Here is a 17,051-nt window from a genome sequence, read left to right on the forward strand (position 1 = left end):
ATTGCCAGTCACATTCTTCCTCAAATAGAAAAAGATAACTGTCGGTCAATTAACCTCTTAAATTTAAAAAAAAAATACAATTAAACACATCAACTTATTATTTTTGTGCATATTGACCCAATAGCTAGTTATCCACTTATTTTGGTTTCTGAAACCCTAATTACCGATGGATTAAGGATGTCAATTGAACCCGCACCCGACGGGGAACCCGATTCCCCGCCCCTACGGGGACGGGGATGGGGATAGAAATAGGGGATCGGGGATGGGGTCAATTTTGAATTCCCCGCCGGGGGCGGGGGCGGGGATGGGGAGTACTCTCCCCGCCCCGCCCCGCCCCGTCCCCGATATATATATATATATATATATATATATATATATATATATATATATATATATATATTGCCACACAACACACACAAATGTAGTACTTTGTATACAATATATATAATTTTAGAAGTATTCTTGTCATTGTATGTCATGCATATTTAAATAAAATGTTTAATTGTAAAATATTGAATACAACTTTGAGTTGGGGATGGATATATATGCGTTATTTATTTAAATGTTTTTTAATGTTTAATTTTATTTTTTTTTATAACTTGTTAACGGGGTGGGGATTCCCCGTCCCCGAATAATCCCCGTGGGGATGGGGATGGGGGGAATTTTTCATTCCCCGGCGGGGATGGGGATGGGGACGGGGAATGGGAAGAAAGTCGGGGATGGGGATGGGGGGTATGTCCCCTGCCCCCACCCCGCCCCGTTGACATCCCTACGATGGATAACTAACTATAGGCCTAGATGTTAAAAAGTGTCAAACTGATACAGAGTATGATTGTAACATTTAAAGTTTAATGATTTAATTACTTTTCCACATAAAATTCAAGAGGCTATTTAATCATTTTATAAAATAAAAATAAAAATAATCCATCTCAATATATTATATCAAAATTTACAGAATATCTCTGTCATTTTCTCATTTCTTTTTACTACTAATCAATTATATATTTATATATTAGCCGACTCAATGAGTCTCATCCCAATTGCATGTCACCATATCATTGGCAAAGACGCAAAGGACAACATTACTGGGTGTGTATTTAAAATACATAGTATATATTATATAGACTACTCCATACTATATAGGCCAAAATACAATTATTCAATTATTATTTATTACAAAGATATATTATACATAACCTAACATGGAAGAAATATACTCCGTATTTGATTATTACATGCATGAACAAAGTATATGCTTTGACAAATACTAAATAATTAAATTTAAAGTTTAAATTATGTATTGAAATAGAAGGAACATGATTCTCGTATTAGAATGTCATAAGTTCATCTAATGTATACTATCAAATAATAATAGTGATTATATATATATATATATATATATATATATATATATATATATATATGGTTTGGGTTACAACTGAGGTAAGGTTGATTCGATAAGATCGTACACTAATTAATATATTTTGTGCACATAATTAAATTAATCAGTAGCAAATTAAAGTTAAGGTCAATCATGGTGGGCAAGCTAATGATATGAGAGTTTTTTGTCTCTATTAATCATTTAATCCTTTGAAGCTGCTAAGGAATTTCTAGAATTTCTATTTCCATTTATTTAATAACGCGGTTTTGCTTTATGTTCTTTATTGATAGTGACAATTAAATTTATAGTCCATAATTTTAGTGATTTTTTTTTTTTTGAAAACCCATAATTTTAGTGTATTATTTTAAAAGAGGAAAAAAATATAAATTATAACCATGCATGCACGTACACTAATATGAGTAGTTTATATTTTAAAAAAGAAAAATTTGAATATTTTTTTTGGGAGAATGGGGGTTACCCAACACACTAGGCTATTGTAGCCAGATTTGAAGAAGAAACACCATTCAGGTTCTGGATATCTCTAGTGGCCATCGGCTGATTACTAAATTTGAATATTTATACTATCAGAGTGACGTTAAGATGTGGTGAATGTTTAACTAATATGATTTATAAAAACTTTTAAGTGTATTAATTACTTTTCAATTTGGAGATACAATAGTCTTACATGAAATAATATTATATACAAGTAATTTCTCTTAACTATACTTATTGTTTTATAGAATGTATTGTTAATTTTTTGGATGTATCCACGGTGGAGGGTTTGGGTGAGACAACTGGCCTAAAGATTTAAGGCTGCTCCATACCAAAGTCAATGATTGAATCTTGACCTTTGGTTAAGGATGTATGAGTCTCTTCCACTCAACCACATCTCATGTTATAATGTAGTGATAATTAATATTAATTCATTTACTTTATGTGATTTATACTTGCTTGAAATTGTATAAATATTTGGAAAGTAATATTATATATACATATTTTTACTGTTTACACTCTAATGTATACTTATGTGCCTGAAATAGTTACTTAAACCATGATTATTCACTATATCACTATAGCTATTTATACAAAACTATAACACACTATCTCTCTCTCCCTCTCATCGCCTAGGTGATTTGCCTAGAATCTTTCGCGCCAACTCAATAATAGGTTGTTAACTTCAAGCTTTCTCCTACTATTTAAACAGACGAGTGTAATATTTTGAGTTGGAACCGAAATTTATGTTATATCTTGTCATTATGATGGATTAATAAAAAAGTATACTATTATTTTTATTCTATTTAATTTATTACCAATAAAGTATTGATATATTGTGAGTATACATATCATTTTCGTGTTTGAAAATGATTTTAGAATGCATTGCTGTTTTTATTTGAATATACATCTAATCCATAGAAAATGGAAATAAATAAAGTTGATTTGAATTTTGTAATTTTATGGTAACGGTGCTCGGAACAAACAGGGCCCATTAACAACGGGTAATGCGCGTGCCGTCATCCAAGTAGCACGTGACACTTGGAGGGACTGAACAAGATTGATGTATGTGACTGTTCTTATTACAGAATAGTTTCTTTTTTTTTTTTTTTGAATCAAATATAACTTTCATTAATTTAAATCGACAAATAGTTCGTTAACAATAAAAAGCCGGAGGGGTAGTAATCCATTCCTGACGTATAGGTAAAGAATAGGCCAGCTTCCATAGCAAGGTTATGGACAACATTGTTCGCAGTAAAATTACCATAAGAGATAGCAACGTCGGTAAGAGAACGAAACATATCTTTAATATCAAGAAGCACTAAATCGCTTGATGACACATCTTGATCGTGGTTGAGACCGTGAACAATCTGCAAAGCATCACGTTCAATCTGCACTTTGTGGAGGTCCCTTCTCTTGATCCAGCTCAATGTTTCCCTAATGGCCAAAGCCTCAGCCTCCTTTGGTGAAGAAACTCCCGCGACTGGAATGGTTGATGCCGCCAAGAACTGCCCGCTATGATCTCTCAACACCCAGCCAAACCCCACTCGGAATAGCTATTTGTTGAAGGGGGTGTTTGGTTGGAAGAAAGGAATTAAGAGATAAAGAAATTAGGAAGGAAATGAATTATAATTCAGTGAAATTCAAATTACATTGTTTGGTAGGTAGGAATAGAATTATTGGGGATGAGAATAAAAAAAAATGGTATAAAGACTAAAATATGCTCGTGTAATAATAATAACAGTCAATAAGGATATTTTTGTCATTTCTTTCATTTTTCCTTTCCCCACAAGCATTGAATTGTAATTCAACAAAATGATGGAATTGTAATTCTCTCTAACCAAACACGGTAATTGAGGCCTTTATTGAATTACAATTTAATTACAACCATGGTTGCAGTAGGCGCTAGGCGCTAGTCGGGCGGCCGGGCAGCGCCTAGCGCCTAGGCGGCGCCTAGGCGGCGCCTAGGCGGGCACCAAAAAAAAAAAAAAAAATAGTAACAGACTTGTAGTTCGACAATTTTAATGAGGTTGTTTTCAACGTTCACTCAAATAACACATCTAAATAAATGAAATAATGATAATTTATAAGTCATAATGTCATAATAATATTAAAATCAATAATTAATGAAAGACGACATCGGTCAAAATCGAACAAAATTGGTCAAAATCGGTCAAAAACGGTCAAAATCGGTCGACTCGGCCGAGTTGGCCGAGTTGACCGACTCGGCCGAGTTTGGCCGCCTAGGCGGCCGGCCGAATTTTGGCCAAAACTCCAAGGCTCGGGGCCGCCTAGCGGCTAGGCGGCCGAGTTTTGCAACCTTGATTACAACTAAATTACATTCAACCAAATGCCTGATAAGAGCAAGACTGAGCTTTTTGGTTGTCGACAAGAGAATGAAGGAGAAGCCAATAATAATAATAATAATAATAATAATAATAATAATAATAATAAACAAAGAAAAAGTAAATTGCAGGCAATGTTGGGGTTCAACCTTTGAATAATAATAATAATAATAATAATAATAATAATAATAATAATAATAATAATAATAAATTATGCACTTAGAGTGCGCGTGAGATACATGTGCCTGTTAGGAGCGTAAGTTAATTAATTATTTTGTTTCTTTCATCTATATTTGCATGAGGCAATAAGTTAACTAACGAACAACATAGTTAAATAGATGAAAAATATTAGAAAAGTTACGTTGTTTGAATGAATGTTCCAATTGGAAACCTATTTGATAGATGCAGAAAGTTAACTAAACTTGGTTGGAGTGTTCAAGTGAAGCATGTTTTTAGGGAATAAAATCAAGTTGTTGATTTCTTAGTAAAATGATCTATCGGCTGACTTATAAGTTTGAATATTTGAGCTAGTCACATGAGGAAATCATTCAAATCGTCTATGAAGTTGTTGTGAGTCTCCCTAAAGATTGCAGGGTCCAAAGTTACAATTAGTGGTGTTCCTCGTGTTGAGGTCTTCCCCTTGTCTTTGATTAAAAAAAATAAATAAATCTAATCGTATTTTTGAATTTATATAGTTTAATTTGTTGACCTACTTAAGTCATTTATCAATTTTCTAATAACAACATAATTAAAATGTAGCCACTTTAAAATTTATGAAATAGTATTTTATCATTCTTGATGTTCTACCCAACACAAATAATAATAATCGTAATGTGTAGTTTTAATCAATTTGTTGTAATTGTGTCTGTTTAACTCCTAACCGATGAATTGATTAACATTGCAGGAAAGATGTAAAGAGAGAAGGGAGAATGATAGACAATATTGTAGGAGTAATCTCCATTTCATATCATCATCCATAGTACAAGAGGGGATACGACATATATATATATATATATATATATATATATATATATATATATATATATATAATATACTAGTATTAATAACAATAATAATGCTGGCTGTTACAAACGTTATAACCATTACAATAATGTCCACTTAATTATCATTTATAACACCCCCCCTTGGACATTATTTGACCACGACCTTGCATTATTATTGTTTTTTTTCCCCAAAATTTCGATCCATCTAATAATATTTACGGGTCTAATTTGTATTGTTTAATGAGTAATTCTATGCGTACTTTCATTTTTCTCCTTATAATGTATCATAGTTTGAATATTACTTAATAAAAAGGGTAGGTCATGCTTTTTATTTATTTATTTTTCATCATCCAATAAAACTCAAACACTTGGTGCGAGTTATACTCCATGAAGTACATCTACCATTTTCCTTGTTTAACATAGTAGGAGAGAGTAGTCTAGGTGAGAACATGTTACCACATGAAAAATAAGAATTGATTCGTCTATTTGAGTATATTAATGGTTGATGTTCTTGAAAAATAAAGGGAAAAAATGTTGAGTTCATTCTATAAATATTTAAAATTGAAAGTTTACGATAATTATAAATTTAATATTGTAAATTTTTTTTTTATTAAAACCTTAATAAACTATGATAGGTGATTAAAATCAGTAAATCACCCCTATTTTTTTTACAAGAAAAGCACTGTTTTGACTTCCTTTCTACTCACAAGACCTGAACATACACTAGAAGCAAATCAGAACCCTTTTGAGTATTTCATAAACCAAACCCATTTATTTCATTTCTTCAATTTATAAATTTTATATCTCTTTAAAACTTTCATTTCTCAACAAATTTAAATTTATTAACTAGAGTAGGAGTTATTGTTCAGGTACACAGTAATTGCAATAAGTAATAAAAGTGTTTAAAAGGGATGACTGAATGGAAAGAATATGTATGATTGTTGAAAGTTATGAGTATCTCGGTCGAATCCATTATACATCCTGACATTACTTGGTGTAAAATTTTGGGCAAGAAAAATAACAAGCCCGTCTAGCTCAGTTGGTAGAGCGCAAGGCTCTTAACCTTGTGGTCGTGGGTTCGAGCCCCACTGTGGGCGCAGTTCTTTTTTTTCCCCCCTTTTGTGTTGGGTTCGGGCCTCTCGATGGGCTTTGATTAAAAAATAAAAAAACTAAACAGGCCTTATACCACTAGGCCCGGATCCGGATTCCATCAACCCAACCTTTTTGTCATAGTGTTTTTCCCTCTACCGCAAACCCTAGTTGCTCACCTTCTGCAATGGTGAGCTTTTTTTCTTCAATGTGAAGGCTCCGAAGAAGGGTGTGAAGCTTCCAGTTGCTGCTTCCAAGAAGAAGCCGGAGAAGGTCGTGAACCCGTTGTTCGAGAAGCGGCCGAAGCAATTCGGCATCGGCGGGGCATTGCCACCCAAGAGGGATCTGACCAGGTTCGTCAAATGGCCTCAGGTTGTGCGTATCCAGAGGAAGAGACGGATCCTCAAGCAGCGCTTGAAGGTTCCACCTGCCCTCAATCAGTTCTCCAAAACCCTTGATAAGAACCTTGGTCAGTTTGCTTTTCCCTCCGATCTCTATTATTACCTTGTTTCAACTGTCTAGAATCACATTTTATGACCTTGTAGATATTTCATCAGATGCCTCTGTTTTAATTTTTTTTTTTTTTTTTAATGTTTTATGCATATGAGAGTGTATATATATATATATATATATATATATATATATATATATATATATATATATATATATATATATATATATATATATATATATATATATATATATATATATATATATATATATATTAACTTGTTCATGAATATTGGCATATAAGTTCAGTATAGGATATTATTGCAGCTCTATGTTTGATAGTTGTGTGAATTTGGATGAATTTTGAAGATAGTCTGTTACTATTTGCTTTCATGATTTGAAAGTTGCTTACTTTTGTGATTGTTCACTTTGGTTGGACTGGTTTGTTCATTTTTAGTTTTAAGAAAGTCAGTAGTTTTGTTTGTGTACCATTAATGAGCATTATACTTAAGCATTGGTTGGACAAGGTGTCATTTGTAGCTATGATAATGATTCTGTAATTTTGTGCTTGATGATAAATTGAATGTGAATCTTTTGAACCTGCAGCCACAAATCTCTTTAAGATGCTCCTGAAGTATAGGCCTGAGGACAAGGCAGCAAAGAAGGAGCGACTTCTGAAAAGAGCCCAGGCTGAGAGTGAAGGGAAAACTCCCGAAATCAAGAAGCCTATTGTTGTCAAGTATGGGCTTAAGCACGTCACTTATCTTGTGGAGTAGGTTTCACCCTCGTCTATATTATTTATTCTCTATCTATTAGTGTAAAAACTATTACTAAAGGAAGTTTCATTGTAGAACAAAGCACAACTGGTGGTCATTGCTCATGATGTTGACCCCATAGAGTTGGTGGTCTGGCTTCCAGCTTTGTGTAGGAAGATGGAAATCCCTTACTGCATTGTCAAGGGAAAAGCAAGATTGGGTTCTGTAAGTATCCTTTGTTTAGATGTTGCGTTTCTCCTTTTCTTGTTAACCTTGTGGGCATTTATCTTATATATATGCAACCTTTTTACAGATTGTCCACAAGAAGACAGCTTCAGTTTTGTGCCTGACTTCAGTCAAGAATGAGGACAAATTGGAGTTCTCCAAGATCTTGGAGGCCATCAAGGTCTGAAATTTTAAATTTTGTAAATACTCTACAATTTTTATTTATGCTCTTGGAATTTCCTTGTGTTCAATTGGCTTTCTCTGTTATTTTGTTGATTCAGGCCAACTTCAATGACATATATGATGAAAACCGCAAGAAATGGGGTGGTGGTATCATGGGCTCGAAATCTCAAGCGAAGACAAAGGCCAAAGAAAGGCTTCTTGCCAAGGAGGCTGCTCAGAGGATGTCTTAGTTTGTATTGTCATTTAATCATTATAATATTTCCTGTTATAAGGTTTAGACAAATTTCAAACATTTCTTTCTCTGGTAACGAAGTGAATTAAATTTTTGGTTGTCTTCTGAATTTTGATAGGCTTGTTTAGCCTTTGGATTTGAGTTGTTATTTACTAGTACTTAGAAATGAAATGCCTTTACTATTTGACATTTTCAGCTAGCAATTACGTATTGCTTCACAGCATTTTGATCATATTTGATAACATAGTTAATTTATTAGTTAATTTTAGCTTTGTTTGGTTATTATTAGATGTTTGATTTGGTTAAATAGTTATGAGTGTTTAATTAATTAACTTTTTGTATCAGTTTATTGTTCCAAAAGTTGCTCAAAGTGCAAAAAATCATTTTTACTCAATCAGCAAAAACAATTATTTACTGAGCTACCAATGTAAGGAAGGTTAATTGTCACTTAGAATTAGTTGATTTTACGTTAAGAATTGCTAAATGTCAATTGAGCAAAATTAAGTCTTTAATATGCATGCAATGTACGCACTAGAAGATGGCAAAGTTACAAATGCCTTTAGTACTCTAATGTCTTGAAACATTAAACTTTGAGGTCTTCTTCTTCTTGGCTTGTTTTGTCACAAGAAGTGAGATTCTGGAGAAGCTAAACTTCTTTCTCTTAGAGGGAAGAACTTCATGTGCATTCTCTTTCTCGTCTTTCAAACCAGGCATGCTGTTTAGCTTACCAAACATTTGGCCAAGTGAAAGTGAAACTTTCCGCTTTCCATTGCCCTTTTCTACGCGTTTTCCATTCTCAAATTCTTCGGTTATAAACAGTTTCCTACTCAATATTTGCCCTATTGATATCGTCGACTTAGCTGGTGGTGCATCGTTACTAACGAGAGTGAGACCGTTCACATCAAGAAGGGAAGGATCTTTCCTGTGCTGAAGTGACTTGGAATTCTTGAACTTGGTTGAGTTCTGGACAGTATGTTTTCTTTGGCAATGATCAGATCTCCATTTGCGCATGGCTTCTTCCACTTCCAGTTTACCTTGATTGGCAGCCTCGACTCTGCTCAGCGCTTCTTCTAAACCCGCCTTGCTTAGTTTAACTTCTTCTGTGGCTTCCTTGACCTTCTTCAAGATTTCTGTTTTAGCAACATTGGCTTCATCAACTAGAAGCATTGCGCCAATGGCTCTCTTACAAGCCTCATCTGCATCTCGAGCTCTGGAGGTCAATGCGGAGTATTCCTCCAAGGTAAGGGCTATTCCATCCTCGGGTTTTCTTTGAGAAGTTGTAAACAAGTTCTCGCTGTTCGAGAGGGCTTTGATCTCTGCAAGAGCAACAGACTCGGTGGCCCTAGCGGCTTCTTTCATCTTTTTAGCTGCAATCAGCTTGATCTCTGCAGTCTTGATCCTAGCCTTCGTCTGTTCAATCTCGAACATAGCTAATAGAACCTCTGATTTTGTAGCTTCGCCCACCTTTTTAAACTGTTGTGTCTCCGAACACAGCCTCTGAAGCTCCCTCGTGACATCCAGGGGCTCACGAGAACCTTGCACCAGCTCCAGATTTCGCTTCGTTTGATTCAACTCTTCCTCAAGAGACGAGACCTCGATGAAATTCGAAGCTAGCCTTTTCTTGGTCTTCTCGAGCAAGATCCTCTCTTTCTCTATTTTCGCGTTGTATGATCCAACCGTGGCTCGAATGTCCACAAGATCACGCGTAGTCTTGCTTAAATTAAATTTCGCTCGTTTCAACTCCAACAATATGAGACCAGGGGCCGACGATGGACACACATTCAAACCACACCCATCACTAATTCCCACAAGATCACTGTTTCTTTCCTTCGAATCAACATCGAGTGAAGCACCGAGCTCAGATGCCTTCTGCAGCTTTACTTTCAGTTCTTCCATGGTAGTCTTGGCGCTTTCGAGTTCTTTTAGGACAGCAAGCGTTTCCCTTTCTTTAACAACCAAATCCCTTTCCAACTGCTTAGCTTGCTCCTCCACTTTTGCTATGTCAACCTCGCAGGTAACCTGGTTTCATCCAAGAAATGCAGAACAAAGAAATCAAATGAAGCAATGCCAGAGAGACCAACAAACAAACTACCTGCAATTTTTGCTATATATGAATCTAATCCATACACAAACATTTCAAGGACACCAAAAACAAGATTACAGGCCAATTTTGTTTCTACGTGGTAACCAATTAAGTAGCATTCTTGATCATTAGCTAAGCAGCAACATGGAAAGAAAAACCATTCATTTCTTAATAACAGTATCACATTTTGGCCTGGCGACTTCACATAATGACAAAAAGGAGAAATACAAAGAAAGATTATGAAAAAACAAAATTAAAGCGCAAAAAGACAAATAATGCGAGTGAGGGGAGACACCTGGGAATCACGGCCGGACGGGTTGTGGGCGGTGGGCCTCCAGAAACCTATGCCACCGAACCGAGAGGCCGCCTCTTTCACCGACTCAAACGGAACCGAAGTGTCGATCTCCGCCCTAGAAACCTCCGAATTCGGGTCTCCGGTGGCTCCCATCTCCGGACCCGAATCAAGTCTTGCTCCATGGGTCTCTCCGGGAACAGATGCCCCAAACACAACCTCGCCGTTCTGCGGATCCATTACAAATAAACCCCAAACAGTGGCAAGAAGATAACAATGGAGGTGAGAAAAAGTAAAGAGAAGAAAGAAAATGGAAATGGGGTAGTGGGCAGGATTGGAATTTGGAAGCACAGAAGCAGTGAAGTGGAAAAGTGTAACGTTGTACTATGTTGGTCGGTCGGTCGGTAGGTGAAGAGGTTCTTGTCCGGTGGGGGAAGTATGGTTTGTAACGTTACGTGATTATTCATACTGCCACTGTAAAAAGGTTGGCAAAATTGCAAAAAGGAAAAGAAAAGCCGAAAAGGACTTTACCAGTTTAAAGAATTGCCAAATGGGAGAGGGAAACAATTTCAATTTGTTGACGTTCAATTTTTTTGTTACCATTGTTATCTTTAGTTTCGATCATTATTTGTAATTTTTCAATTTTAATTTTCTTGCCCTACTTAAAATGATTATTTTACTCTCTCAATTATTATTATACTATAATAACTAACTCAATCCCTTAATTATATACGTGAGTTAATTCCCAAAATGGTCCTCCGATTATGACATTTTTCCAAATTAGTGACCTGTCGAATTATATTTGACCTGCCAAATATGACTAACTCAATCTCTTAATTATATTTGACATGCCAAATACTTCTCCAAATTAGTGAAAAGATTTTCCCCAAGGGAAAATGGAAATTTGGGGAAGAAGGGGAAAATCACAATTAGCTAGATTTATATTCTTTAATTTGGAGAAAATCTTTTCACTAATTTGGGGAAGTAATCGGCAAGTCAAAACTTTAAACAACAAACAATATAAAATGTCCTTTTTATCCTTCGTTTTAACACAACTTAACACCAAATCTAACAGATGACCATTTTAACTTAAAATCAATAGTCGGAGGACCACATTGGGTGCAATTAAAAGTCAATGAACCAATTTGAAAAAAAATGCCATATGAAGGACCATTTTGGGAATTAACTCTTATATATGTGACCCCATTTAGTCTTTAACAACGCGTTTGGTTGGTAGGGAGGAATTGAAGAATGAGAAGGGAATGAGTGATATAAATACTAAAATGTCCTTTTGTAATAATAAGAAAAAATTGCACTTTTCGTCACTATGCTACATTGTAATTGTAGAATTTGTCTCTAAGTGTTGGTCATGCTCACTTTTTTCCCTAAATTATCCTTGACGTGGCACTTTTCGTCCCTGAGTTATACTAAAATTGCAATTTCGTCCCTAATGTTTTATTAGTAAATGGACAAAAAGTGCAATAGCAATAACTTAGGGACAAATTCTATAATTTCCCTATAACTTAGGGACAAAAAGTGTAATTTTTCCTAATAATAATAATAATAATAATAATAATAATAATAATAATAATAATAATAATAATAATAATAATAATAATAATAATAATCTAAAAACATAATAAGTGTCAATACAAGTTATGTCCTTGATTTTTGTCTCTTTTTTTATATGCTAATAAATGTATACATTGTGCTTTAATTGTTGTACATTCATTTGCATTGGACAAAATCACTCTTACACCGTTATAACACCGTTAGTTTTTAATATATCTACCAATCTTACCATACACCTACATCTATCATATCTTTTTTCTATTTTTAATTATCATTTTATTAAAATTATCATATATTAATTATACATTATATTTTAATTAAATATTTATATGAATGTTAAATTATATATGTGTACCATATATATATATATATATATATATATATATATATATATATATATATATATTTGTTTTGATCACTATATTATTCAAATATATGATAATTTAAAAGTATCATCAGTTTAACAAACTGCAAAACATAATTTTAACTAATTTTTTAAATTTTGTTACTTACAAATATTTTAATATTGGGCATAAGTTTTCGTGCATCGCGCGTACAAAATGCTAGTAATAATAATAAGGGGAAATGACATTTTTTCTTCTTGAATTATATATATACTTATAGCACTTTTTTTACCCTAAATTATTCATCTATCCACATTAGCCTCCCTAATTATTCTAAAAGCGCCAGTTTTGGTTTTGGTTATGATTTAGAAAAAGAACCCAATATTTAATTTAGATTTCAATTTATTAAAATTACAAATTAAAAAATTAGATCCTGAATCTAAAACCGACATACGGTTCGAAATCGGAACAATTACTGACAATAGCTTAAAATTAGAATTATAATATTTTCAAATAGTTTATGTTTTTAAATATTATAAAAAATTAATTATAAATAATTTAAAGTAAACCTCGTTAATTAAACTAAACATATAAAAATATAAAATATAAAAAAAGTTGTTGATGTTACCGGGCGGATTCAATTCCGTAGATATATCAAACAAGATGAGTTGGCCAAGTCCTAAATCTTCAATGGTTGGGAGGTGCTATGGATGAATTGACAAGAGTCAGCAGTAAGAATATTCAAAGGCTTATATTATTCCATATAATAATTATATAACGAGCAATAATACATAAATTTAAATTTGTTATCACTCCATATTCAGATGTGACGTGTTTAAATTGATTTAAGAAAAAAAAAAAAAAGAGTGTAAAGGCTGGGAAGAAATGATACTTGACATTAATGAGCTGAGGAAGAAATTACAGACTATGTATAGTGATACAACAGTGCAGAATTATGGAGAAGTTGTAGTTAAGTTAGTCTACAAGAATGAAAATAAAACACATAAAACACTAAATATAATCTCAGCCACAAGTACGCTTAATAGAGTCATGGTTTAATTTTTATTCTTTTTTATTTTCTTCTTTCAATAAAAATATAATATAACATGACGGGGAGTGCATAGAGTTTGAGGAAATTAAAATAACCTCAAGATGACTTTAGAGTCGAGGCCAATGTGAGCTCAGCTAGACGAAGCTTGAAGTCAATGCCATGCCGGGAGGATACGAGTTCAATATGATTATTATTGGATACTTTAGACCCGACCCGATCTGCATGTAGACTGCTCAAATCGCATGGTTACGTTGTTTCTTGAAAGAAGTTAGGGAGTTAGTATAAATACTTTGTACATAATTTAAAAAGACAAGATGCTACTTCTTGCAATTACATAATCGATCATTATACTAGACAAACAATTAATACAAAGAATAAGACATTTTCCTTATCCTCTACCATTACATTATAATTATAAAATAGACAAAGTTACAATATATTATGACATGCACAGGCAATAATACAAATTTCATATAATTCTCACTTACAACGGATTAACGCAAAACAACATATTCATAATAATCCAACTTTAATTTTGGCTTCTCCACGCACGTTTCCCTTTAACCCAATTTTATTTGGTAACTCTCATGGTTGAAGCTTATAATATACTATTATTGCAATTTGGATGCATGGAACTCAATTGACTTTCCCACAATTCTTCCTAATTTGGCCCCTTGTGCCCGTGAGAGGACCAAGATTACTCATTTTCAGCATTGCATCTGCAAAATCTTTGGCAAAAATGAAAGGATTAAAGGTATACGTCTCGACTATGGAATCTGTAGAGCCTCCATTATAGAGTGCTTGGTCAGAATGAAAGAGTCCCTTTTGCTTCAACAAGTCCCTGAAATAACAATTGTCAAACGTGGTCGGAGTGGGATCCATTGGAGTAAGGTTGTTGTCACCTCCGCTTTGAGGACATATTGCTTGCAACGCTGATGCAAATAAGGGATCTATGTTGGTGTCGTTGTAGATTCGAGCTCGAAATGTTGTGCACCTAGCTTTCCCTATTGTGTGGCCACCTGAGAGAGCAACCAATTCCCTAGCACTAAAACCGTGTTTGGAGAAAGAAGATATGAGTTGGTTGAGATTAAGAGTTGGTGCAGGAAGGTTGTTGTCAGCTGCACTTTTACTTGCTGTGGTTGAGTCTCGTCTCCCTAATAAAACATTCCAACTAGGACCGCCAAGCTGTAATATTGTCACAAATGAATGAATAGTTTAGTAATTTTGTCCAATTAGACTTTAATTATGATTGGTTTCATGATCACTAATTATTACCACAACAGTTGAGTCTCGAGCAGCAACAGCTACAATATCAGCACAAGATACAACGCCGGGACAACAACTCTCAAGTTTAGCTTTAATGTTGTCAATCACATTAAGTCCTCTTATTGAGTTGTTATTTGCTTTTGAAGTTTGTTCCCCGGTGAAAGTTGGTGTATCATCCAACAAAATCGATCCATCACAGCCCTGTATCAAATTTACAAAACAAACAAAAATCAATACTACATCATAATTTATTAAATTATACTACGTAGAGAATATAATTGAGTAAAAACTTGCATTGACAAAGCAGTCATGGAAATGGAGACGAAGCAAGGATGCTCCCATTCGAGTCTCAGCCTGAATAGCAGATATCACACCCGATTTGATAATGGAAAGAGCGTTGGGACAAGATTTTGAGTAAAAATTTGCAGACAATTGAGCAGAACTCAACCCACAGAGAATCAAGAAGAGTAGACATGAGAGTATGAATGGAGAAGGAATTGTAGTCTTCATCATGACTACTATTGTATGAGAAAGGAGAAAGGAAAGAAAGTTTTCCAAGTTTCAACTTAGAAACAAAGAAAGAAATGGTGGCTTGGCTTGTGGCCTAGTGCTTCTTGTCTTCATATTATCATATATTTATAGTAGAGAATTAAACCATCCATGATGTAACTTTACTATAATACGATAATATAATGTTTCTCTTATGAATACTTAAACATGTTTAGCTTTAATTTGTGAAAGAAACCACAGTAGAATTAGTCAATGAGAGAATTGAAGTTAAGTTGATGGATGCTACAACTTGGAATTGAAATGCAAGTCTTCAATAATTCAATTAAGGGGTCATTAATTAGTATGCTGATGATTAAGTGAAACGCGTAAAGCCCTCATTGCCTGGACATCATGTGATTAATTACGACATTATTATTTGACAATTTCTTATTTTTCATCAAAGAAAAGTTTCATGTCATTTTTAATATCATGTCTTAATTATAGGAAACTTAGATGTTGAACCTATGGGCCAAGGAAATGACAACTAATAATGGATATATAAAATTATCTTATGGAATGAAAAATTCATTTTAGTCTTTGCATCTTACATTTAGTCAATTTAAATAGATATTTTTTGTTATGATTTAAATGATAATTCTGAATAAGTCAAAAAAATTTACATCATTTAAGAATATATTGTCACGTCATTTTTATTTTTAATGATGAGCAATTATACTCTAATGCAATTTACGTTTTAATCAATGCAGTAATGGGATGTCTTGACATAGATGGCATGGCATTTTGATGAGATTAGTGTAAGAAGTTCAACTTCTTTTCTCTTTCTTTTTTTTTTTTTTTTTTTAATCATTTAAATTTTAATTTTAAGCAATTAGTAAACTTCATATATAACATGACTTCTCATGTTAATAACATGTAAGTTTAACATAAGGTAATATTACCCTTATTATATTACTATTTTAATAGTGTAAAGAAATGCTAGCCAAATTCATGACCGATGCATGAAGTATTGATCTAATAAAGGCTGGGTGAATAATTAGGCTTATGCTAGCTAGATGGAGATATTTGTGGTTTTGGGGAAGGCCGGTAAAGGCCAATGTAAGTGTAGCATTCGGGGGATTGTTGAATTGGGTGGAGGCGGGTAAAGGAAAAAGGTCAAATCCAACACCTAATGTTTTGAAAATGTGATGGTTGTTTATAAGGAAATAAAGGTCTTGTTTGGTAAATGACTGTTAGCTGATAGTTGTTAGCTATTAACTGATTTGATTAATTAGAGGATATAACTAGTTGATAACGTTAGCTGATTGTATAAATATGTTTGGTAAATTGGCTGTTAGCTATTAGCTGATTTGGTTAATTAGAGGGTATAACTAGTTGATAACATTCGCTGATTGTATAAATATGTTTGGTAAATTGGATGTTAGCTATTAGCTGATTTGGTTAATTAGAGGGTATAACTAGTTGATAACATTAGCTGATTGTATAAAGGTGTTTGATAAATTGGCTGTTAGCTGATAGCTATTTGGTATAATTTCTTTTCTCAAAAAGCTAATTGAAAAAGTTGTTTGGAATAACTTTTTGAATTTTAGCATTTTTGAGTTAAAAAAAGCGTAATGAACCAAACACTTATAGTCAAATCAAACAATTAATAGTGATGGCCAAATAAGTCAAAATTGACATATAGGCTAACTATTTACCAAACATGGTCAAAGTCGTGCATTCACTACTAGCTATAACTTTTGACGTAAGTGGTAAGCACTTGATCTAATAAAGTGAAGGG

At 33.6% G+C, this 17,051-nt stretch overlaps 2 protein-coding genes, 1 non-coding gene and 1 pseudogene across 5 annotated transcripts; 2 read left to right on the forward strand and 2 right to left on the reverse strand.

The window, feature by feature from the left end:
• Window positions 1–6,133: 6,133 nt before the first annotated feature.
• On the forward strand, window positions 6,134–8,345 carry LOC109181163 (annotated as a pseudogene).
• On the forward strand, window positions 6,247–6,319 carry TRNAK-CUU. Its single transcript has one exon. It is a non-coding gene; the product is annotated as a tRNA-Lys (tRNA).
• A 259-nt stretch (window positions 8,346–8,604) lies between the features above and the next one.
• LOC109181703 (WEB family protein At2g38370-like) lies at window positions 8,605–11,031 on the reverse strand. Of its 3 annotated transcripts, none has more exons than XM_019331594.1 (3): window positions 10,874–11,031; window positions 10,535–10,809; window positions 8,605–10,175 (listed from the first exon to the last, which is right to left on the reverse strand). In XM_019331594.1, exons 2-3 carry the CDS (start codon window positions 10,769–10,771, stop codon window positions 8,724–8,726), a joined length of 1,689 nt encoding a protein of 562 aa, XP_019187139.1. In that variant the 5' UTR covers window positions 10,772–10,809; window positions 10,874–11,031; the 3' UTR covers window positions 8,605–8,723. The 3 variants fall into 3 exon arrangements, with proteins under 3 accessions (XP_019187139.1, XP_019187138.1, XP_019187140.1); XM_019331593.1 differs by having other exon boundaries at window positions 10,535–10,800; window positions 10,840–11,031; XM_019331595.1 differs by having other exon boundaries at window positions 8,605–10,163; window positions 10,535–11,031.
• A 2,887-nt stretch (window positions 11,032–13,918) lies between these two features.
• LOC109181003 (peroxidase 4-like) lies at window positions 13,919–15,393 on the reverse strand. The gene is made up of 3 exons (XM_019330751.1): window positions 15,059–15,393; window positions 14,774–14,965; window positions 13,919–14,683 (listed from the first exon to the last, which is right to left on the reverse strand). Exons 1-3 carry the CDS (start codon window positions 15,275–15,277, stop codon window positions 14,135–14,137), a joined length of 960 nt encoding a protein of 319 aa, XP_019186296.1. The 5' UTR covers window positions 15,278–15,393; the 3' UTR covers window positions 13,919–14,134.
• Between the last annotated feature and the right edge of the window lie 1,658 nt (window positions 15,394–17,051).

This window comes from Ipomoea nil, unplaced genomic scaffold (genome assembly GCF_001879475.1).
Source record: "Ipomoea nil cultivar Tokyo-kokei standard unplaced genomic scaffold, Asagao_1.1 scaffold1043, whole genome shotgun sequence".
Taxonomy (NCBI): Eukaryota; Viridiplantae; Streptophyta; class Magnoliopsida; order Solanales; family Convolvulaceae; genus Ipomoea; species Ipomoea nil.